The sequence below is a fragment of the Schistocerca cancellata genome, chromosome 2, assembly GCF_023864275.1.
Source record: "Schistocerca cancellata isolate TAMUIC-IGC-003103 chromosome 2, iqSchCanc2.1, whole genome shotgun sequence".
Lineage (NCBI taxonomy): Eukaryota > Metazoa > Arthropoda > Insecta > Orthoptera > Acrididae > Schistocerca > Schistocerca cancellata.
The window spans coordinates 540,828,866-540,854,374 of NC_064627.1; the positions used below are offsets into that span (position 1 = coordinate 540,828,866).

Consider the following 25,509-nt stretch of genomic DNA (forward strand, 5'->3'; position numbering starts at 1 on the left):
TATCATTTCCATTTACAAATTAGTTAAATACCAAACCACTGAGTAACACAGCGAACGCCACAACATAGATAACTTGAACAGCTTGGCATTTGCAATGTGTATTTTGTCAGGTGCCACAAACATGGATACCAGAAAGATAGTTTATCACTACTACTTTGAGTCAGTTATTCACTATGGCATAATCTCCTAGGGAAATTTAACAAATGTCACTAGGCTCCTAGTATTACAAAAGAAAGTAATTAGAAACGTGTGTTGCAAAAAAAGCGGGAATGCTGTCGACCACTGTTAAAAAATTTAAAAATACTATATATCCCCTCGCTTCACATATGAGGTGGTGGTGTTCTTATATAAAAATCAACATACACTAGACACTTTCCGTTTTGACCACAACTTCAGCGCTTGCCACAGAGACAATTTCAAACTTCCAACACATCACTAAAAACTTTAGGCCCAAACGCCAGAGTATATGGGGTTAAAAATTTTCAGTAAAATAATAGGCAATAATATATTTAATATGGAGCTTGGTTCACTGAGAAGATTGCTCTTTACTCTTCTGGTGGAACAATGTTATTGTTCTGTCGAAGAATTCATTGAGGACAGTTTCACAGTCTGAACACAGGGTTTGTATTACATGTATTGTTTTATGTACTTGTGTAGCTGCAACTTAGAAATGTAAAATATTATGTAAACTTTTGTACTTCTCTTGAAAAAGAGAAAAAAGTTTCTTTTCGTAAATCTTGACATGTCTCCTGTACATCAGATCAAATGATTTGAAAATTGTACATAATGAGATGAATAAATCACATTCACATACCTCCTGAGAGCCTATTGATCACCAATGATCATCGGAAATGAACCACTAACTCTTCAAACAACTCAGTATGCACAAGTTGTACCATGGTGCCATGGAACACACTTCTTGACAGTGTTGCATTTTTCCCTGTAGTTTTTTTACATTCCCTTTCATTTCAATTTGGACATTTTTAGTGATTTTTATTTTTTGTATAGTTTTACCCCGTATGTCGCCTTGTCAACCAAATTCAACCTGTATATCATAAACATATCTTATATGTAAAGAGACCAGCAATCAGTGGGTGTCCCAAAATTATGTTTTGTTCCCCTAAACCATACTGAAAATAAGCATTTAGTGTGATTCACCATGGAAATAATAATTTGATTCATAAGATATTTCATTATCCGACATGAAGCTTGATGGCACCATAGAAATGATGTGATGAGCCACCACAATACATGAAGCAGTCACAGTTGAGGTGGGCAACCATGTGCTGTTCTGGATGGTTTTCACTGAGTTACAGCAGTTACTAGAAACGTGATGGGAGAGCAACACTTGCAGTTGATTCGATTCTAATACACAACGTGGTAGCAACGTTTAGGATGCCATTTTGAAGTGGAGTAATGCATATTTGTTTTGCGCAGAGTAACAGAAACTGAATGCCACAGACACTTTTTGTTTTCTTTTCAATAATTGCAATTCATCTTTCATGGGCCTGCAGACATGGACAAAACAAATCAAGATAAGTATAAATACAGGGTTTCCCAGGAGGAATTGCCCTATTCCAAAGATTTTTCGAGATAGAACCTGTTTAATGTATGTTTGTTTTTGGGCTAGTGATGTACAGATATGTGTCTTACTCACTCAGTGTCTTTGGCTTTTCATTCTAGACCAACGTACCCCATTCCTTTCATCCTCATTGGGAAGATCTTTCTGCCATAGGAATAGGAGTGGACCCAAAATTGAAGCCTGTGGGACTCCTTTTGTGTTTTATGCAGAGTGCCCAGAATTTTGTAGCTTTTTTTGCATCGTCTGAAATATTCAGTACATCTTTTGCATTCTGTTATTAAGTTTCATTCAAAGCAATTTTTGTAAAGCCATCAGTTAACAAATAACAGTGAACATTAAATTTGTTCTATCTGGGGAACCATTCGTAATAGGACATAAGCCGATATGAATTTTTTTGCTTCAACTGATCGTTCCTGTGATATCCCTGAATACTGATCACTCCTAGTGGGACAGCTTGTATATCCACATGAGTCGTGGGTTTGAGAATCTGCAAAAGAGGGCACGCTCTTTGTAACAAAGCAATGAAGTATAGGCAGACGTGGAGGCTTATAAAGCAGTTGCATACGACATACCTCATCGGTGGAGGCGGCGGCGACCTGCGTGAGCCCTGCCACCTGCACAGCACCTCTGGTGTCCACCCGCAGCTCAAGGCAGCCAGAACCGGGCGACAGCAGGTCACGGATGTTCTCGTTGTAGATCTCCAGGTACGACAGCGACACCTGCACACAATTGCCACTCGCTGTCTTTCCCAACTTTTATACTGCACTTTCGCGATGCATATATAAAATACGCACACCCTCATGCAATTGTACTGGTTACTTCAGAGCGTTGTAGGTGACTATACTTTATTCGTCATAAGAATAGAACTGAAGTAAACAAACACAAAGTTGACAATTGGTCTGCAGCCATAATATACACTCCTGGAAATTGAAATAAGAACACCGTGAATTCATTGTCCCAGGAAGGGGAAACTTTATTGACACATTCCTGGGGTCAGATACATCACATGATCACACTGACAGGACCATAGGCACATAGACACAGGCAACAGAGCATGCACAATGTCGGCACTAGTACAGTGTATATCCACCTTTCGCAGCAATGCAGGCTGCTATTCTCCCATGGAGACGATCGTAGAGATGCTGGATGTAGTCCTGTGGAACGGCTTGCCATGCCATTTCCACCTGGCGCCTCAGTTGGACCAGCATTCGTGCTGGACGTGCAGACCGCGTGAGACGACGCTTCATCCAGTCCCAAACATGCTCAATGGGGGACAGATCCGGAGATCTTGCTGGCCAGGATAGTTGACTTACACCTTCTAGAGCACGTTGGGTGGCATGGGATACATGCGGACGTGCATTGTCCTGTTGGAACAGCAAGTTCCCTTGCCGGTCTAGGAATGGTAGAACGATGGGTTCGATGACGGTTTGGATGTACCGTGCACTATTCAGTGTCCCCTCGACGATCACCAGTGGTGTACGGCCAGTGTAGGAGATCGCTCCCCACACCATGATGCCGGGTGTTGGCCCTGTGTGCCTCAGTCGTATGCAGTCCTGATTGTGGCGCTCACCTGCACGGCGCCAAACACGCATACGACCATCATTGGCACAAAGGCAGAAGCGACTCTCATCGCTGAAGACGACACGTCTCCATTCGTCCCTCCATTCACGCCTGTCGCGACACCACTGGAGGCGGGCTGCACGATGTTGGGGCGTGAGCGGAAGACGGCCTAACGGTGTGCGGGACCGTAGCCCAGCTTCATGGAGACGGTTGCGAATGGTCCTCGCCGATACCCCAGGAGCAACAGTGTCCCTAATTTGCTGGGAAGTGGCGGTGCGGTCCCCTACAGCACTGCGTAGGATCCTACGGTCTTGGCATGCATCCGTGCGTCGCTGCGGTCCGGTCCCAGGTCGACGGGCACGTGCACCTTCCGCCGACCACTGGCGACAACATCGATGTACTGTGGAGACCTCACGCCCCACGTGTTGAGCAATTCGGCGGTACTTCCACCCGGACTCCCGCATGTCCACTATACGCCCTCGCTCAAAGTCCGTCAACTGCACATACGGTTCACGTCCACGCTGTCGCGGCATGCTACCAGTGTTAAAGACTGCGATGGAGCTCCGTATGCCACGGCAAACTGGCTGACACTGACTGCGGCGGTGCACAAATGCTGCGCAGCTAGCGCCATTCGACGGCCAACACCGCGGTTTCTGGTGTGTCCGCTGTGCCGTGCGTGTGATCATTGCTTGTACAGCCCTCTCACAGTGTCCAGAGCAAGTATGGTGGGTCTGACACATCGGTGTCAATGTGTTCTTTTTTCCATTTCCAGGAGTGTACAATCACTGCTGTTGTTACGCTCTTGGAAGTAGGTCCTACTTATGTACTGAATGGCACAGGTAAAAGTAAAGAAATGCAGTGAAGTTACAGAAACGAAAAGCTGAAATAGACTTACCGTTTATTTACAAAGAAAAATAAAGTGAAACATATATTAATAGAAGATGCTGAAAGTTACCGCCTGCAACGCCTGTGCACATCGAAACATATTCAGATAAAGTCGGCGTAAAGTTCGGATACCGGTGGCGGCAGCTTCACAGCTGATGTTGTCTTTCATTTACTGTATTGTGTGAGGATTTGTTTCATACAACTTGCTCTTCAAGTGGCCCCCAGGAAAAAAACACATGTTGTTAGATCCGGTGAAGTGGGAGCCACAAATGTTTGGTGATAGTTCGTTCCTCAGTGAAGACATCATGGACTCGTTCCAGGGACACCTTAGAAATGTCACACGTTGCTCCATCTTACTTGAAGAAACAGTATTGTTTTTCATATTCAGTGAGCTGAGCACAAAATGTATCAAAACTTGCCATACATGCAACTGTGTTGAGATTAGTGTCAAAAAATTTTGGTCCAATGATGCACTTTCCTGTTACACCGCACGAAACACCGAATCGTTGCTGACACAAAATTTCAGGGTTCTGCGCTGCCTAGTACCTTGTGTTCTGCGAATTCACATGACCAGAAACATGAAGTCATGCTTCATTACTCACGAAGTAATGGGAACGGTCTAACAAACTATCTTTGATGTTACTCAAAAGCCATGTGCAATAATCTACACGTTTGTGACCGTCATACTCCCATAATTGCTGTGCAACCGTCACCGCGATGTGGCCTCAGGTTACGACTGTTCAATATCCACTAGCAACTCCTCCTACTTACATGCGCCTGTTGGATCAATTTATGTGTCAAAGTTCAATTATTTGTTAACCATGTTATCAGTTGCCTTGTACCACAGTAGCCAGTAGCGGATGCATCATTCAGCTGCGTGTTGGATTCCCGTTGATGGCTGCCGAGTCAGGAAGAGTGTATGACCTCGCACTGTGCTGTTGGTGCAGTTATGGTCCACCAAGAATCGTCTCGAAATAGTTAATCGAGCGTGCTCGAACCCACTCCAAATTCTGTGTTGACCCTTGGTGACCCATCTGCGATATGGTGTTGTCAGAAGTCCTGTGGTTGGTCGATCTCCTTCCTAACGGCCAGATAGGTTTCAGCACCTGGAACACGGACCACACAAGGCCCTTCTGCTGGTTTTCACGCTGAAGTGCAGTGCTTTCAGCACTCCACGATGTGGTGTTGTCAGAAGACAGCAGCTTCTCCATGAACAATGGTAGGCAGCGAACAGTATGAAGTTCATAGGGCGAAGACCGTCGTGTCAGGTTCTTCTTCGGCTGGTTCATAGATAGTCCTGGAGTATCTAGGACATAGATTCGTCATCGACCCCAGTGATCTACTCCTTGAGAGCTGGAGAGATTGAGTATTTAAAGGGAGCTAGGGTGAGGCTATGACATCGCAGGTGTCCTCCTCATTCTGCTTAAACGCTGTGTAGGTTCTGTGACTGGTTCTTATGAAATAGGTACAGGTTCTTTTGACATCTCTTACTAGCTAACGAATATGCATGTCACGTTTCCGCTTGTTTTCTGTCCCAAGCTATTTTCTACTGAGCTCATCCTCTCTCCCTTGGTGTAGTGTTGTTACGTGCCTAGGCCTGATCCACTTGCGACATACCACTTATTTCCTGTCTCTGCCTCTAATATGACAGCACTTTGCTTGTAGCAAGGTAAATGAGTTTTAATAAAATTTTCTAATTTTCAACCCCTTACCATTCTGTACCATAAAAACTCTGAATAAATCATTGGCGAATGTCTGCAAAAACTTTTGGTGTGAACTGAAGAAATTTTTTGTCATTTTACATTTTGCACAGATCCGTACGAGCGCTAATTTTTATACAGACTCTGTACTGCTCTCTTTACTGGTAGTCTCAGTCCAGACACTTGACCACGAATATTTCACGAGTTCCCTTAATCGATCCTGTTTTCACATATGCTTCAACAGTTTCAATTCTTTCTTCTATCAAGAAAGTCATTTTGCAGACAGCAAAGAGAAACGTCTAATTTCACTGATGAAATAAACTGAAATGCTAACAGAAGAATGGTAACAATCGATTACTGCATAAAACTGTCCATTGCTGCAGCTGCTTATTTCAGAAGTCGAAATACTGCATTCGCTTTCAAAGGGGAGGTGGGCTGGTTTTAACTGTGCCACCGTGTATTAGATATCTTTCTAACGTATTAACGGCCCTCCAAATTATTCTTAATCAAACTTTAGCTATGAAATTTCTGTTTCAAAAAACGTTTACAGTCGCAGTCCGCTGGTTTTCTGTCCCATGCTATTTTCTACTGAGCTCATCCTTTCTCTCTTGGTGTAGTGTTGTAATGTGCCTAGGCCTGGCCCACTTGTGCATTTTGCTTTGTTTGTCGTACAGTTAATAAATACCGGAAAAATGGCTGACGCAGCTTCCTGCTCCGTAGTAAAAAGAAGCGCGTGGAACACCGTTAAAATGACGAGAAACAGATTGTTCTTAAAGTTTTTGACAAGTTTATAGAGAAAATCGGCTTGTAAATTACCGAGAAACTGTGTTTACTGAAGTTATGGCGTTTTCTCTCAACAAGATGCGTGAAGTAATCGGTGGCGTTGACGAATAGTTATGGGATACACTACTGATCGCGGTTACTGACATCCTTTAAATATAAAATTCATCAAATTCATGCTGATCAACACATATCTGGCCATCATTTTTTTAATGAAAAACGCTTATCTTGCTTCTAATTACATATCGCGCACAAAATTACAGTTTTCATTACAAATATAAATTCTTAATTATGGATATTTCGTAAAGGATTGTTAATAAAGATTATTTAAATTAATAAATCATTACAAATTACATTTTACGACAAAAATGAAAAACCAAATATTCATTCTTTGGACTATGTCCATTGTTTTATACCACACATGTGGTCTCACACGGACCAGAGTGATAAGCGTTGTAGAAACACGGAAAGCAAGAATTTTCACGGTATCTAGGACACAGTGCATATGCTGCATTTTCACAGTTGCTACCGTATCACTGTAATCTGAACATAATAGAATTAATCTGGAATTTGTCGCGAGAAACAGCAAAACATTTAAGCTGCCAGACGTACTGGAACTAACGCACTAAGCTCTCTCACGCCTCACTGCCTAACGCTTGCCTGATGCAGAACAGCATGTCATAAATGAAGAGGAGAAAATGTGGCGTTTGGTATACTTTGTGGATTCAGTTGTTGATCGCCTCGTTATCAACGTAGCAGATGACAGTTTCAGTACTAAAATGTATTCTTCGGATTCGGATACGGAAGGGGCTCAGAGATTACCAGCAACCGGCTTACTTTCACTGACTTCAATATTTAACTGTACGGTGAAATCCCTGCAATACGCTTTTACATCGTAGATCGCTGAAGCAGAAAAATTATCAGGTGTTTAATTTATGCATTTTCATCGCTCTTATTTTTAAGGACAATATTATGTTAGCTAAGAATTAGACCATGTCACGTTTCCGACTGGTTTCCTAAGAAGCGTATTACCGAAGCTTTGCCGTATGTTATTTCAATCTGTTTAAAAATTAACTGACATTCAGAGCTGTATTGTTTCATTGCAATTGTTCACGTCACTGCAAGTTAGTTGGACCAACTCGCTGGCCAGCGCTGTCCAAGTTACAAGCGCCGGTAAAGTTATCCCGTATTATCGCTCAGTTGGTGTGGCCGTTAACACACAGCATAAAACGTGTCCTTATTATCGTACTTGACTGTGCTCAAGACTGCTTGGCTTCAACTCTACGTGAAACGAAATCCAATGAGATTCCAGCAAACGAGGAAGAATACATTATGTAATGTTTACATCAGGTTTTTTTTCTTTTGATGAACGCAGTAAGTATCAGGTTATCGGGTGATCCTGCACCGCTGGCTTAAGCCATTGGTTTCCAGTGAAACTTCTGGAGCGTGCACGTGGACCCTCCCACATGTTTCCAAGGTTGTTTCGACTACGCTACAGATGTTTCGCCGGGAAGCCCTTACGCATCCTCCATGCAGTCCGGGATTTTTCACATGTGATTTACATGATTTTGGAGACCTGAAGAAAAACATCCATGTAGGCCATCAGTTTGCTTCGGACAAAAAGATGCACTTCTGGGTACAATCATGGCTCTGTAGGCAACCGCAACAGTTTTTCATGAAGGCACTGATCATATTGTTTCTCAGTCGGATAAATATAGCAACAGTTATGGAGATTATTTTGAAATAATAAACGGTTTCTCTCTTTTTACCATCTGTCTCGTTTTCTTTTCACTGCCCCTCATGTTTCTCCCAGATACATGGTCTGAAATGATGGGAAAATTAGAGGAGTCTAATGTCCTGCAGAGCGTTACCGACAGTTTCGTTTGACGCAAACGTTAACAAGAAATGGGATAGCGTACAAGTAGTACCCGTCTCTACACACCGTAAGGTGGTTTAACACCAAATCATTGAGCGTGTAAATTTAGTTCGTTGACTCACGTATTTCGTTTAGTTACAATTTCGCGTAATATCTGTAGTAACAGTTGTCCCACAGTACGTATTTTAGGTTACAACTCCGAATTCTTTAAGAAGCACTTGGGGGTTTCCGCGTGAAGACGGAACAGTCTTTTCGTAAATGCAGACTCGAATACAGATACTTCCGTAATTCGCAACTTTAGAAATAACTGCTCCAGCTAAAGCTTAGCTCCACTAACATCAAAGGAATAAACTTATACAGTAGTGACAACAACTAAGACAGCGATATCATATGGATATTAAGACCACATAATATAACCTGAAGATGGCAATCAAGCCGAAATAGGTCCATTGTAACAAAAATGTGAGCGAACATAGCTGCGTCTTGATGTGATATCATAATATATGATTTCCTTATATGACTTGTACGACGTAGTGAGCCTAATGGACACTAAAAGTTTTCTGAATCGCTAAAACTTCGCACACATTTACCAAAATCGTAAATGGCGCTGTATCTCAGTAGTACAAAATGGAGCCAAGAGGAAATACCGGGTGGTTATAATTAAACTTTCCCTATTTAACATGTTATAACACGGAAACTAACTATCGTACGAGTACCAAACTTGGTAGCATTAGTATCAGGGACATGGGGAAGAGAAATAATACAGAATCGATTCAACTGAAACACTTTTAATGTGCTGCTACGGTACATCATACCATTACATACCGGTACCATTACTGTTACAAAAGTGTCTCAATATGGCAACCATTAGGTCGAAAAGAGTCTGAAAGTGCAGGATTGCATTCTGCACAACATAACGAAGCATGTCTGTAGATATGCTGGCTACCTCTCTTGATAAGCTGCGCTTCAGATCAGCACGTGCGAATGTTTCCCTGGTAGACCCTGTCCTTCAGGTTGCCCACAACCAGAAATCACAGGGAGTGAGTCAGGTGATCGCGCCGGCCAAGGAAACGATCGGCTGATTCAAATGGTTCAAATGGCTCTGAGCGCTATGGGACTTAACATCTGAGGTCATCAGTCCCCTAGAACAGAACTACTTAAACCTAACTAACCTAAGGACATCACACACATCCATGCCCTAGGCAGGATTCGAACCTGCGACCGTAGCGGTCGCGCGGTTCCAAACTGAAGCGCTTAGAACCGCTCGGCCACCAGCGGCCGGCGATCGGCTGATAATTCGATCGTTTCCAAATGTGTTTCGGAGAAGCAGGTGAACTTCACAAGCGATGTGCGGTGGGGCTCCATCTCGCATGAAAACCGTTGAGTTCAATGTGTCTCTGTCCTGTAGGGCAAGTATGACATGTTGGCAAAGCAAAATGCAGTAGCGGTGGCCAGTCATACAGCAAGTCTTTGGCCCTTGAGGGCCAACCTGTACAAAAAAAAATGGACCAATGATGAACGTAGTCGTGAAGCCACACCATACAGTGACACGTTCACCATACAGAGGAACTTCATGCAGACTGACTGGAGGTGAAGTTCCCCACACTCGGCAGTTCTGTGTGTTTACCTCAACCGTCAGAGAAAAATGAGGTTCGTCTGTCCATAAGACGGTCCAGAGCCAGCCCTAGTTAACTTCAATCTTTGCGAGAAAGTGGAGAACGAAGTCAACACGTCGTTGTGCGTCCTGTATGGCAAGCTGATGTATGATATTGATCTTATACAGATACCATTTGGGAATGGTTGAAACCACCTTCGGTACAGTGGACCACGGCATGTCCAACTGTCGTGACGCAGCAGGTGCACCGCCTCACGATTGAGAACTGTGCGCAGTGTTGTTCGGCATAGCACAGCGATTCCATCAACCACCTGTCGTGCAAACGGTCGTCGGCCTCTTCCCGGAGCGACGCCCAGTTCTCCAGTTGATTCGAACTTCTTCAATAGCCTCGACACAGCAGATGGAGAAAGAGGACCCTTCCCTAATCCTTTCAGCCGGCGATATTCTCGAAGCGCAGCTGCAGCATTACTGTTGTTTTGATAATAGAGCTTCACCAATAATGCTCGAATTGTACAACCTCATGTTGACACGTCAGCAGGTGCACTACGACTGATCAGATGACTGAGACCAGGAATCACGATGACTGAACACAGCACCTGGTGGCCATAGTTGGAACTGGACGGTGACGCTGTGACGCATGGAAATCAAGCACCCTATACTCTGGACATTAATGCTACCAAGTTTGAAACTCGTACGGTTATCACACGTTAAACAAGGAAAGTTTAATTATAATCACCCGGTATGTTTTGTGTTAGTAGCCTCGGCCTATCTTCCTGCTGCATAAAACGGTTGAGCATGTTGCCATAGCCCTGCTCAGCAGTGCTCTTGTTGCTTAAGTGGACTCCAATATATTGTTCTCTGTTTTAGCACATTTTCGAAGATGGAAGAAAACGCCGTCGTTCTGGCCATAGACTGGCCAATCCGATCGCCTTGACATCACCAATCAACGACATCATATGGATGGAGTATAGGGGAGCTTATGTTCAGCACACGGCTCTTCCAGCCGTTGTAGATTTAGGAGACCTGGTGTCGCTACTTTTCACTCAAGTAGCTCCTCAGCTGGCTTCAGTTGGGCGACAGCACCCTGAATCGCTCCTCCTACGCAAGAGAAATCCCCGGCAGTACCGGGAATCGAACGCGGGTACTCCACACGGCACTCGGACACACTGACCACTCTTTAAAAAAAAATCGAAGAAAAGGATTCCGATCACCACAAAGCTGTCAGACACACCCAAAAAATATCGAACGGAAACAAGCCACGATCAAGAATCGAACACGGACCAGGAGCCCAGCAGACCGGCAGCCAACGCCTCTACCGCTTCTTCTTCTTCTTTTTTTTTTAAAACACTCACAACTTACTACAGAAAAAAGAATAAAACAAAATCAGAGTTGATACTATATGGCACCACCACTTTTACACCAAAAACACTTTTCCAGACTTTTCGTTTACTTTATTTATTAATTTTAAAAAGAGAAAGACAATAGAGCCACAAAAATGAAATAAACTGTGTAACAATACACGTAAAAAGGGGCCATGACTAGAATACCACAAGCACCAGTTAACTAAACCTATACATTGATTACTCAGCTACGGAGGCAGGCCGTTTTCGATGATACGTTCTGTGAAATGTTTCAGCGCCAACATCAATAAGTGTTGTGTCATTGCATTTTCCTTTCAAACAGCTTTCAAACTCCATTAAAAAGTATACCGTTTACAAAGAAATTTTCTTCAAATCGCTGTTAATACGAGCGTTCAGAATATTACCTGTGAAATAAAATTACGTTTCTTTCTGCGTACTGTAACGTGCCGAGAGCTTCGTTTCGTTATCTTGAATTGCTTATGTCTTACAAGATTCACGCAATATACACAGTTCAGTCACATGAATGTGACCATTGAGCACCGCCTATATTCGACGTCAACGTGCAATAACCACTCAACACGGCAGGTAGAAGCACTAACAGTGGAGGGGATACAGAGCGTCCGAGGGGGGCGCTGGAGGGGGGGGGGGTGCAGGAAACAGTACAGTTGTTGTTGTCAAGCGGAAACAGAGCGATTTCTCTGACGTCCAAAAGGACATGATCATTGGTTTTTGGGCCAAGGATGGAAACATTTCCGGAACAGTTAAGTTTGTAAACTGCCCGCTTGCCGTCGTTGTTAAAGTACACCGTGAATGGCAAAACGGAGCTGTCGGAAACCGGCGCCGAGGCAACTGTGTTGCGCCACCGGCAATAGATGACAGCGGTGAACGATGGCTGCAGAGATGTGTATGGCCAAACAGACGTGCAACTTGATAATTTTCCTGAAGATGGCGACCAGTTGGATCGCCAAAATATCGAGTCAAGTTGATTTTAGGATCCGGCAGCAAACCCGAAGAGACTTTCAATACTTATTTCGCCTGGAAAGTCTACGTAATCAGACGTGCAACTGTTGAGCTGCCGACCGCCCAGATGAACCAAGGGGCTGCCAACACTTTCTCCCCACGATGTTTCAACGAATATTGCTGCTGACGGGCACCCGCAGCAGGCGTCTGGTTCATGAACCCATGCTGACCCCTGTTCATCGGCGACGAAGGCTGGAATTTGCGCGACACGCAACTGGTCGATCGCTGAGTGGCGACTGGGGGGTCTCTTCAGACGTATCACTTTAATGCTCCATCAGCGTGAAACGTCTGAAAGTAAACACCCTGCAACAACGGTCGAAAGGAATGATAATTAAATCAAGACCCTAAGCTGTCGACAGGCGTTGATATGCATCATCGAGAACAGTTGAAACTATGTGCCTCGACCGGGACTCGAACACGGGATCACCTGCTTACATGGCAGACGCTCTATCCATCTGAGCCACCGAGGACACAGAGGATAGAGCGGCTTCGGGGATTTATCCCTTGCACGTTCCCTGTGAGACCCACATTCCCAACTTAATGTCCACATATTACATTCGTAGCGAACCTTCCCATTACACTCATTATTCGCGGCAGACAATCTTACCGAGTCCCGTAAGTGTTCGGGCAATCCCCTGGCCGTAATAACGGCCTTGATATGCATGAGCATTCAGTCAAACAGAGCTTGGATGGCGTGTACAGGTACAGCTGCCCATGCAGCTTCAACACGATACCACAGTTCATCAAGAGTAGTGACTGGCGTATTGTGACGAGCCAGTGGCTGTGCCACCATTGACCAGATGTTTTCAAATGCTGAGAGATCTGGAGAATGTGCTGGCCAGGGCAACAGTCGAACATTTTCTGTATCCAGAAAGGCCCGTACAGAACCTGCAACATGCGGTCGTACATTATCATGCTGAAATGTAGAGTTTCGCAGGGATCGAATGAAGGGTAGAGCCAACGGTCGTAACACTTCTGAAATGTAACGTCCACTGTTCAAAGTGCCGTCAATGCGAACAAGAGGTGACCGAGACGTGTAACCAATGGCACCACATAGCATCACGCCGGCTGATATGCCAGTATGGCGATGACGAATACACGCTTCCAATGTGCATTCACCGCGATGTCGTCAAACACGAATGCGACCATCATGATGCTGTAAACAGAACCTGGATTCATCCGAAAAAATGACCTTTTGCCATTCGTGCCCCCAAGGTTCGTCGTGGAGTACACCATCGCAGGCGCTCCTGTCTGTGATGCAGCGTTAAGGGTAACCGCAGCCACGGTCTCCGAGCTGATAGTCCATGCTGCTTCGAACGTCGTCGAACTGTTCGTGCAGACGGTTGTTGTCTTGCAAAGGTCCCCATCTGTTGACTCAGGGATCGAGAGGTGGCTGCACGATCCGTTACAGCCATGCGGATAAGATGCCTGTCATCTCGCCTGCTAATGATACGAGGCCATTGGGATCCAGCACGGCATTCCGTATTACCCTCCTGAACCCACCGATTCCATATTCTGCTAACAGTCATTGGATCTCGACCAACGCGAACAGCAGTGTCGCGATACGATAAACCGCAATCGCGATAGGCTACAATCCGACCTTTATCAAAGTCGGAAACGTGATTTGTAGCGTTTCTCCTACTTACACGAGGCATCACAACAACGTTTCACCATGCAACACCGGTCAAATGCTGTTTGTGTATGAGAAATCAGTTGGAAACTTTCCTCATGCCAGCACGTTGTAGGTGTTGCCACCGGCGCCAACTTTGTATGAATGTTCTGAAAAGCTAATCATCTGCATATCACAGCATCTTCTTCCTGTTGGTTAAATTTCGCGTCTGTAGCACGTCATCTTCGTGGTGTAGCAATTTTAATGGCCAGTAGTGTATATATTAAGATGGTATCTTTTCTTTTGGGCATGTCTGAAAGAACTGATACCACCTTCATATATGGTCGAAAGGGTCCAGGCCCTAGGGGGAAGCGTTATAGTCTGAGAAATGTTTTTGTGACGTTTCCTGAGTGACCTCGTGATTTTGGAAGGCGCAGTGTATCAACACAAGTACGCATCTATACTTGGGAATCATGTCTACCCCGATATGTAGTTTGTTTTTCCTCGGCCTGATAGCATCTACCAGCAGGACAATGCAATGTGTTACACAGATCGCAGTGTGCGTGCGTTGTTCGAAGAACACCAGTGTCAATTTTCCGTGCTCTCTTGGCCACCAAACTCCCCGTATTTAAACCTATTCGAGAATCAGTGGGATCACTTCTATCTGGCTGTTCGCTTCATGGATCCTGAACCTAGAAACCTAGAGCAGATGGCCATGGCACCAAAGTCGGTACGGCTTCACATCTCTGCCGGTACCCTTCAGAACCATCCCGAACGTCTTGCAGCTATCTGCGCTGAAAAATGTGGTTGTTCAGGTTTTTGACAAGTGGTCACATTAACGTGACTGGTCAGGGTAATATCATAAAGTCGGGAACGCATGTCATCAAGCTCTGTACCTGAGCTGTTATGGAAGTCTCATCCAACAGCTGACAACCCAGTCAGACAAGCTGTCGAGCTCGGCTATCTGTGGCAGGTCATTTCTTCTTCCCGTCTGAGCGACGGCTAAATTTTGAGATTCACTGATGACTCCACTATAACATCGCTAATAGCGGCAAATGTGATACATGCGATTATTTTCTAACAGAAGGCCTAAACCTGTTGAGCCGTGGCGCCATTGAATTAGTAGACTATTCTGTCTGGCGCCAGTGGTTCTGGTGTAGTGTCGACTATCACTCTTGTGGCGCCATTGAATTAGTAGACTATTCTGTCTGGCGCCATTGCCAATATCTATGAGGAAGAGTTGGTATCTGTGGGTTGTGTCCTCAGAAGGTCTTTGCTTGCCGATATATATACGGGGTTCGCTGGCCCGAGAAGAAGGCACGAAATTTGGGGACTGGCGGTAGCGTCGCGGCAAGAGGTGATGGTCACAAGGTCCGAGCTGCGGCAAGGAGGGTCTGCGCAGAGCGAAGTTACCGGAGTACTTCACCGTGGTCAGCGTCGACTACAAACAGCAGGCCGACATCCCGTCGGTTGGTTGGCAGCATTCGTGTCGGACGACCGCTCGTGGCCTGGCTGCCCTCTTCTACTAAGCCTTCATCGGCACCACTCAGTAACCGCTGCGTCCGCCCCAATAACACTCCGCCTTCGGCGTTGTAGCGGCTCGGACGTGCCTAGCGCACCGACCGCGCCCCGTTTAGCGCGAGCTTTGTTTACATCCGTGAGGGTTCGCATAGCGGTGTATTGATTACTACAGTTTACGATGGCTCTTTCTTACCGGGCGACTATCAAGTTCACGATCGACGCACGATACACAAGACCAAAAGCACACGAAATCGAACGTTTCATGCGCGAAAGGGTAAAACTGTATTCCCGGGAGCTGGTAGGAATTCACCTATCAATAGTGGCTAGCGTCGTATATGTAAAACTCATAGACGAGGCAGCGTGCGACAGAGTTATCCGTCGATCCACCGAAGGTTACCGCTTTTGCCACGCCGACAGGAACGTGGGTGTGGTTTCTGTTGATCATGCCGGTCTCGGAGTGAGAACGGTACGCGTATTCGAACTTCTGTTCGAAGTCCCTGCGGACATGTTTACCGCAGCACTTCGCCCTTACAGCACGGTCCTTAATCATGCTGCGGTGAAATGGACCAGCTTCCATACGTATCCCGTACTCAGCGGAGTGCGCCAAATAAGAACTGAACTCCAGAAGCACGTACCATTTTATGTGACAAAAGGTGGCTGCCGAGCCATCGTTAGAAGCTATGGTCAACCAAAAACCTGCTCTGGCTGCGGGCAGGATGGCCATGTCCGAACTAACTGTCTTCGGCGACGTCTGGTAGTTACTTCGGGACACCCAGCAACCGCCACAGCAGATGACGTCGCTGCCTATTACGTACGTGGAAGCGCTACGGAACGACGTGGGCGAGCGCATGGCAAGCCGTTGCCCGTTGAGTATCGCACCCGATCCCACGTCACTGAGGGCGCAAATCGCCTTGTCATACCAACAGCCAGACGCCTCACAACAGCCGCGGAGCCACAGTCCTACCACGCTCCAGTCGAACCCATCTTCAAATATGGAAGCCGATCCGTAAGAGGATTGCATTGAACAGCATCCCTCAGTGGACGTGGAAGCTCCACCACGAAAACAGCGGTCGAAGAAACGGAAGAAGAGACGGCTGTTCACAGAAGACGAGCACCACAACCGAGGCGACGATCAAGATTCATCCACAACGTCGGAGCTCCAAACCGTGGAGAAGCCGCCACATCAACGAGACGCGACGGACACAGATATTCATCAGGATGAGGTCCCACCTGCAGATGAATGCCCGTCAACATCACGAGTCTTCACCAATGCATTAGAAGATTGGGCACAAGAAATGGAACAAACTGATGAGATGCAGGAGGCCGACGTTCCGTTATTGGCTCCCACCGACAATGAGTCGGGAGAGAACCTTGCCCATGGCGGCCAATGAGGCCGTGTCGTGTGTTCCCGGTCGAAGAAGAACGCTCCGTAGACGGCCGACCAGTAGATGCGTGATTTCCCAGCAGGGCACAACCGATAACATGTCACACGTCTACTGTATTGGTACAGTTAACATCAATGGTATTAGCCCCTCAGTAAAGATACAAATGCTGTAAGATATCCTGCGGGCAGAGGACGTCGACATAGTTTTTTTGCAGGAGGTACGAAACGATATCCCAATCTTTTAACAGATTACGACGGTAGCGGTGGCACAGCCATACTGTTACGAGAAGGAATTATGGCCGGCCGCTGTGGCCGAGCCGTTCTAGACGCTTCAGCCTGGAACCGCGCTGCTGCTACGATCGCAGGTTCGAATCCTGCCTCGGGCATGGATGTGTGTGACGTCCTTAGGTTAGTTAGGTTTAAATAGTTCTAAGTCTAGGGGACTGATGACATCAGATGTTATGTCCCATAGTGCTTAGAGCCATTAGAACCATTTGAAGGAATAGTGGCGGAAGATGTGGAATACTTAACATCGACCCGTGGTGTTGCCCTGACTGTAGGGGATGTACGTTTGGTGAATGTTTACACATCGTCTGTCTCGACCAAGAGACAAGAACGCACAACCTTCTACACAGATGAAGTGTCGCCGCTATTTCGAGGACGTCAAGGGAATTATATTGTCGGCGGGGCTTCAACTGCTTTCTGAGGCCCTAGGACCAACGACCACACTTCGTTTCTTGTCCTTATTTACAGACGCTTGTCCGCGATCTAGCACTGCATGACACCAGGGAACTGACGCAGGGAACTGCACATGTACTTTACAAGCCACTCAGCTAGTCGACTAGACAGGGTGTATGTGTCACGTTGGCTACTCAAGGCGACGATTGACGCCGAGGTGTGGCATACGGCTTTTACAGACCACCAGGCTTACATCTGCACCATCGCTCTGCCACGACAGAAGACATGGTGCAGTAGCGGCTCGTGGAAGCTCAACGTTACCCACCTGCAGGATGGAAACTGTTAACGGGAGGTTGAAGGCACAGGGCGACAATGTCAACGGCGGCAACATTCGTACTATTCAACGCTTAAATGGTGGCTCTGTTGCGTCAAACCAGCAGAACGTTCACACGATATGGCCAAGATAAGTCACTTCGGCATCGGTCGACTTCCGAATTTTATTTCACAGCCCTACGTGAGTTGGCGAAACAACCACCGTCTGCCGACTGTCAGCAGGCTGTCCAACGTATCAAAGCCCAACTGCTGCGTCTTACGGCAGCGGAGATGGAACGAGTTAAAGTACATACGAGGATACTCGACAGATTAAGCAACGAACGGCCGTCATTCCACTATACAGGGTGGTCTATTGATCGTGACCGGGCCAAATATCTCACGAAATAAGCGTCAAACGAAAAAACTACACAGAACGAAACTTGTCTAGCTTGAAGGGGGAAACCAGTTGGCGCTATGGTTGGTCCGCTAGATGGCGCTGCTATAGGTCAAACGGATATCAACTGCGTTTTTTTTTAATAGGAACACCAATTTTAATTACATATTCGTGTAGTACGTAAAGAAATATGAATGTTTTAGTTGGACCACTTCTTTCGCTTTGTGATAGATGGCGCTGTAATAGTCACAAACATATGGCTCACAATTTTAGACGAACAGTTGGTAACAGGTAGGCTTTTTGAATTAAAATGCAGAACGTAGGTACGTTTGAACATTTTATTTTGCTTATTCCAATGTGATACATGTACCTTCGTGACCACATCATTTCTGAGAACGCATGTTGTTACAGCGTGATTTCCTGTAAATTCCATATTAATGCAATAAATGCTCAAAATAATGTCCGTCAACCTCAATGCATTTGGCAATACGTGTAACGATATTCCTCTCAACAGCGAGTAGTTCGCCTCCCGTAATGTTCGTACATGCATTGACAATGCGCTGACGCATGTTGTCAGGCGTTGTCGGTGGATCACGATAGCAAATATCCTTCAACTTTCCCCACAGAAGGAAATCCGGGGACGTCAGATCCGGTGAACGTGCGGGCCATGGTATGGTGCTTTGACGACCAATCCACCTGTCATGAAATATGCAATTCAATACCGCTTCAACCTAAAGCGAGGTATGTGCCGGACATCCATCATGTTGGAAGTACGTCGCCATTCTGTCATGCAGTGAAACATCTTGTAGTAACATCGGCAGAACATTACGTAGGAAATCAGCATACATTGCACCGTTTAGATTGCCATCGATAAAATGGGGGCCAATTATCCTTCCTCCCATAATTACGCACCATACAGTAACCCGCCAGGGTCGCTGATGTTCCACTTGTCGCAGCCATCGTGGATTTTCCGTTGCCAAATAGTGTATATTATACCGGTTTACGTTACCGCTGTTGGCGAATGACGCTTCGTCGCTAAATAGATCGTGTGCAAAAAATCTGTCATCGTCCCGTAATTTCTCTTGTGTCCAGTGGCAGAACTGTACACGGCGTTCAAAGTCGTCGCCATGCAATTCCTGGTACATAGAAACATGGTACAGGTGCAATCGATGTTAATGTAGCATTCTCAACACCGACGTTTTTGAGATTCCCGATTCTCGCGCAATTTGTCTGCTAATGATGTGCTGATTAGCCGCGACAGCAGTTAAAACACCTACTTGGGCATCATCATTTGTTGCAGGTCGTGGTTGACGTTTCACATGTGGCTGAATACTTCCTATTTCCTTAAATAATGTAACTATCCGGCGAACGGTCCGGACACTTGTATGATGTCGTGCAGGATACCGAGCAGCATACATAGCACACGCCCGTTGGGCATTTTGATCACAATAGCCATACATCAACAAGATAACGACCTTTTCCGCTATTGGTAAACGGTCAATTTTAACACGGGTAATGTGTCACGAAGCAACTACCGTCCGCACTGGCGGAATGTTACATGATACCATGTATTTACAAAATGGTTCAAATGGCTCTGAGCACTATGGGACTTAACATCTATGGTCATCAGTCCCCTAGAACTTAGAACTACTTAAACCTAACTAACCTAAGGACAGCACACAACACCCAGCCATCACGCCATGTATTTACACGTTTGTGACTATTACAGCGCCATCTATCACAAAGCGAAAGAAGTGGTGCAACTAAAACATTCATATTTCTTTACGTACTACACGAATATGTAATAAGAAATGGGGGTTCCTATTAAAAAAACGCAGTTGATATCCGTTTGACCTATGGCAGCGCCATCTAGCAGGCCAACCATAGCGCCAACTGATTTACCCTTTCAAGCTAGACGAGTTTCGTTCTTTGTAGTTTTTTGTTTGATGCTTATTTCGCGAGATATTTGGCCCGGTCACTATCAATTGACCACCCTACATACTGAGACAAGGGAGGCAGCGGCGACGTGCAATTACACGGGATGTCGAAATGGCCGATGGATCGCGGGGCCACGTCACAGAAGGATATTGCACGTGCTTTTGCTCACCACTACTGCAATTCGTTTGTGGAGGACCAGCTGGACAGAGCAGGACTGACAGACGTGCTTCGCGAAATGCCAGCGGACGAGCATCCCACGGAAGTGGACGGCCTTATGGCTGAAATTATCGTAGATGATCTCGACGCTGCCCTAAAGTGTGGTGCGTTAAACGAATCCCTTGGACCGGGTGGGCTCCCTCTTGAGGTCTACCGCACCTTTGCTCCTCTGATGGGACCGGCGTGGGTACAGATATGCAATTAACTCTTAACACCTACCTTAAGTGTCCCTACCGAGTTCACAGAGGGTATCCTGGTCGTAGACCACAAGACTACCGGTCTTTGACATTATTGAATGGAGACTACAAAACCTTTGCACGTATCCTCCGTGCTCGCCTTCAAGTGGCGATAAAACGTGTCTTGGTGGGAAGAGCAATATAAACACAACGCTAGGGGCATACAGGGATATAGCGTTGATGTCAGCATTTCGATTACGAGGAGCCCTCGTGGCAGTGCATTTCGATCACGCTCTCGACCGAATGGACCATGTGCTTCTCCGAGGGGTCATGGAACGGATGGGAATCCCCCTTCAGTTTGTGGACATGATGATGAGGTTGATCAATGGCGCAAACTCCCTCCTCCAGTTTATGGACACGATCATGAGGTTGATTAATGGTGCAAACTCGAGAATCTTGGTGAACGGTGTTAGCTCCGAACCTTTCATCATCCAGCGCTCAGTGCGGCAAGGTTGCCCCCTTTAGACCATCGCTCTTGAACCTGCACTACACGGCCTCCGACGACGACGTGAAGGCGTTCAACTACGCACTGCATCCTTCCAATGCGGCGCATACGCCGACGACGACGTTCTTTTGGTCAAGTCAGGAGACGAAATCCAGGCGGCACTTGAATGGCTCCAGCAGTATGGAGCGGTGGCGGGTAGTGTCATCAACCTACGAAAGACCTGATGTATGGAAGTGGGCAGAGGGCTGCCACCAGGGACAGCAGTGCCCATCACCCAGGTAGCCACACTCAAGTGTTTTGGAATGGTATTCCATGGAAACACACGACGTACAGTGGCGGATAATTATCGACGGCTACTGCGACAGATTCGCGCATTGGTACGACAACATTCACTGCGCGCTATAGATATGTTCCAGCGCGCACATTACGTCAACTTTTATTTGGCAACGAAAATAAGTAGCTTGGCACACACACTACCGTTGCCCACCACGATCGCGTTAAGACTACAATCGGCCTTCGGACATTTAGTAAGTGCTGGCCTCCTCTTCAAAGTCCGCTACGATACCTTGACGCTGTCAGCGAGAGGAGAAGGCATCGGACTCGTAAACGTGAAGAACAGGGCGCGTGCGCTATTTTTTAGTACGATGCAACGATATTGGAGAACCGAGCACGTCACTTTAATGGGCGCTGTGATCAGCGAAGTGGCTCCCCATTCACTTTGTCCACCTGTCAATGTAGGCCCTATCACGGCACCGCTCGCACACATTCGGGACTTCTTCGTCGTTACAGTTACATTAAGGACAGTTTGCCGGAGACCAGGCTGCCCACAACGAAAGACATATATCGAAGCTTCCTTCAGCAACAATCTCACATTGTGGCTGAACAGAAGTACCCCTCGACACAGTGTCAGAGAATATGGAGAGCGGTCCATCTTCCCTCTCTCCTTACAAAGGCTCAAATGGCTCAAATGGCTCTTAGCACTATGGGACTTAACATCTGAGGTCATCAGTCCCCTAGAACTTAGAACTACTTAAACCTAACTAACATAAGCACATCACACACATCCATGGCCGAGGCAGGATTCGAACCTGCGAACGTAGCGGTCCATACAAAGGTACGCGCATTGTGGAATGTAGTGGTGAGCGACAAATTCCGAAACAGTCAACGACTGCACTTTATTCATCTGGTCAACACGCCGATATGCTCCCACTGCGAGGTCGTCAACTCCGACGAGCACCGTTTGGTTTGTTGCACGGCAATCGACTGTTGGTTTCTAACGAGGAAAATGTTGGCCCTTTTACTGCGTACGGCGCACAGGGCGATCAAAGCTGACGACCTACTGTTCCCGGACAAAGTCTACTTTCCCACAGCCATGACAAACGCCGTAAACTGGATAAAGGGGATGGCGACGTACTATTTGTATCGCACCGATGACAAGAACGTCATAGACCTCTGGTACGTACTACAAGAACAACATATCTTGTGGCGACACGTGAAATATAGAACATGTTTTTCCAATTACTTGGGTTCGTTATTCACGGACCCTCCGGGTAGTTGGAGAGTTCCAGGTATGAGAAGTGAAATGAGGAGATAGCTGAACGTTCAGGAACTAACGTTCAAGCCTGATGTAATTCTGGGACTATATATAGATTTTAAATTAACTAGAAGCCGACCTGGATACACGCCGACAGGGCCGTTGCTGGGTCCCGTTTCCTTTTCTTTCTTTTTCTAGTGAAGTTTTCAAATCTAGACGGCGTTAGGAGCCGTTTTTTACGTTTGGACGTGTTGAATGGCACCTTTAGTTTCTGTATATTTTGTTTTGCACCTAAGAAAGACAATAAAAATCAATAGACACCATAAACACCTCAAATAAATCCCTTTCGTACATTTGTCCACATTCCCAGGAAAGGGAGGGTGGAGACATGGTGACAAGGCCTCGTGTTGCGACCCCTGCCCGCCCTGCCTCCGCCAGCTCGTGACCTGATCCCTCCGGAAATATATAGCTGAACGGTCAGCGCGTTGGCTTGTCACACACGGGGGCCCGGGTTCGATTCCCGGCTGGGGAGGGAGATTTTCTCCCCTCAGGGGCTGGGTGTTGTGCTCTCTTCCTCATGATTTCATCCCCATTGTCTTCGCACAAGTCGCTCAATGTGGCGTCGCACTCAATAAGAGTTGCACTTGGCGTTCGAACTTCCCTCCTGGGAACCCCCGGCCACTGACCCCATACGACCATTTCCATTTTTTTCAGTAACCGCTGCGACGCACCGTGGATCCATGGAACTGCTTGCCGGTAAAGGGGAATAAGATTCTGTAATCCTCTTGGTGATTTATTTCTTTGTCTACCGGCCCTCTTTATTATTTCCTGGTTTGTAAACGATCATTAATGTTCTAATTAATCAGCTCTTGGTCGTAAATACAGCCGGAACAATTACACTAAGGAACATGTTGCCGTTAAACAACGAGGGACCTTGTGGCTAGATTTAGCTATTAAGCGGTTCAATACTTTGATTGTAGTTGCATTTCTCTGTCATTAGTTATAATCTAAACAATCTGTTGTACTAAGCTGTTCGTTTCCGTGTTTGAAAGACCGGGTCATTATTGGCGTATTTTATCTGGATCTTGTGGTTCCGTCGAGTGAGTCTCTTGTTATAAGTGTTCACAGATGATATTTTAAGATGTTTCTTCAGAGTGGTCTTAATGACTGACAATCAGTGTAACCTTGAAAATATTAACAGCCAACTTTCACCAGGGCTTCAGTCAACTGTCAGAATGGACGGGTTGAGGTCTAGTCGCACCTTGGTTGCCTATTGAAGTTAAGAGTTTGGTTGCTTTGAAGTAAGCCTTATCATTGTCATATTGTTTGCTAATCTGTTTAACCTTAAAGGTGCGCATCTTAACCCTGAACCTTTCGACATACAGCTTTCAAGTTAAAAGTTGAGTCATTTGTTTTTGAGTAACTGAATCACTCTTTCCGTCAATCGTGCTTATATAGTTTTCATGTGTTGCAGAAGGGCACTTAAGAAGACAGACTCTGTCCAGGGCGGTAGTAAACACCACTGTTTCACCCGATAACGGGCGGGATGAAGGTCTGAGCGTCTTGTAATCATTATCATATTGTTTGCTGTTTTGCAATACGGCACTTCAGATTTCTTTTGTACAGATTAAAAGCTTATTCAAATTAAGGTTTAAGGTCAAAAGAATTTTGCAAATTTGTTCATTTTGTTAAAGAAAATTTTATGGTTAAATGCTTCGATTATCTGTAAAACACAGTTTATATAGATTGTTAAACAAACAGGTTTCGTGAAAAGAAAGTTACATTGGCGGATCCTCCCGTCCACATTTTCCTTAGTTCCAGTAAGTGCCACGTATCACCTGTGAGCTAAAACAGTGATGTCAACTCCATATTCATTTTATTGCCTCCTTTGACAAATTCCTACACAACACATTTATATTATTCTGACGCAGTGTGCCTGGATATTTGTACACTCGGATCCAGAGAGCAAACAGTGTGGTGTCCGAGGCGTTTTGACCACATATGGTGCGTCTAAATTAGGCACACGCCTGCTTTTTCTTCTCCTGTATTATGAAATGCGAAACGGAATGGCTGTTTACAAATAGGCGATATTTATTTGACTAGCACGCGAATGGGGAACTACGTTGTTGCACCAGCGTGCTTGCTTTGTCTTCAGTCACGCAGCGAGCGGAAAAGAATAACTCGGGAATGAGAGGTCGTTCCGTAGGTAGCGAGACCAGCAATCTTACGGGTTCTTAAAACCAACTGAATTACTGTCGCGTGCTAGGAAAGAGCCGCCTGTTTGTAGTGGCGGATCGATACGCTGAAGCAGAAACGCCGAAGCGAAACCAACCAAGGACTGACTCAACGTGACCCACGCAGTGCTTAGCTGCCGTCCAGGGACGTACAATACTACCTCACTGCCCAACCGACACTGACTCGCCATCAGCGTGCGAAGGGCATGCGGTGTTGAACACAACGGGGACATACTATAGCGGAGAGGATATCAAGTCCGCGACGCGATTTCATGATTCATCCGTTTGCGCAACAGCTGTTGCACGTTCGATGTGACTTGATCCAGACACAGCAGTCCGGAGAGAAATGACTCTTTTATCGCCCAACGATAAGCTGACGTCTCGTGTTAAATCCCAAACCGCCCCGTAGCGTCTCACAGAGTGAGAGTTTATAAAAAGATGAGATTGATCCATCGTTGGTTTATTTGTTTAGACTGCAAGATGGGTGTTATTAAACAGGTGTGACCCATCAAAAATTGGCAAAACAGGTGGAACACGATAAATATCTAATCTTTATAGGGCCTTAAATGCCATAGACAGGGTGATAAAAGAAGAAGTGATGGTTGGGGAGTATGATGGGCTAGAGAATG

The 25,509-nt window shown here is 46.1% G+C and overlaps 1 protein-coding gene across 1 annotated transcript in view; it reads right to left on the bottom strand.

Annotated features, from left to right (window-relative positions):
• LOC126162095 (kinesin-like protein KIF19) overlaps positions 1–25,509 on the bottom strand; it is a 585,325-nt gene that overhangs the window by 307,839 nt on the left and 251,977 nt on the right. Inside the window, exon 4 of the mRNA XM_049918372.1 lies at positions 2,155–2,301. Coding sequence (XP_049774329.1) covers positions 2,155–2,301 — 147 coding nt within the window. The remainder of the gene's footprint in view (positions 1–2,154; positions 2,302–25,509) is intronic.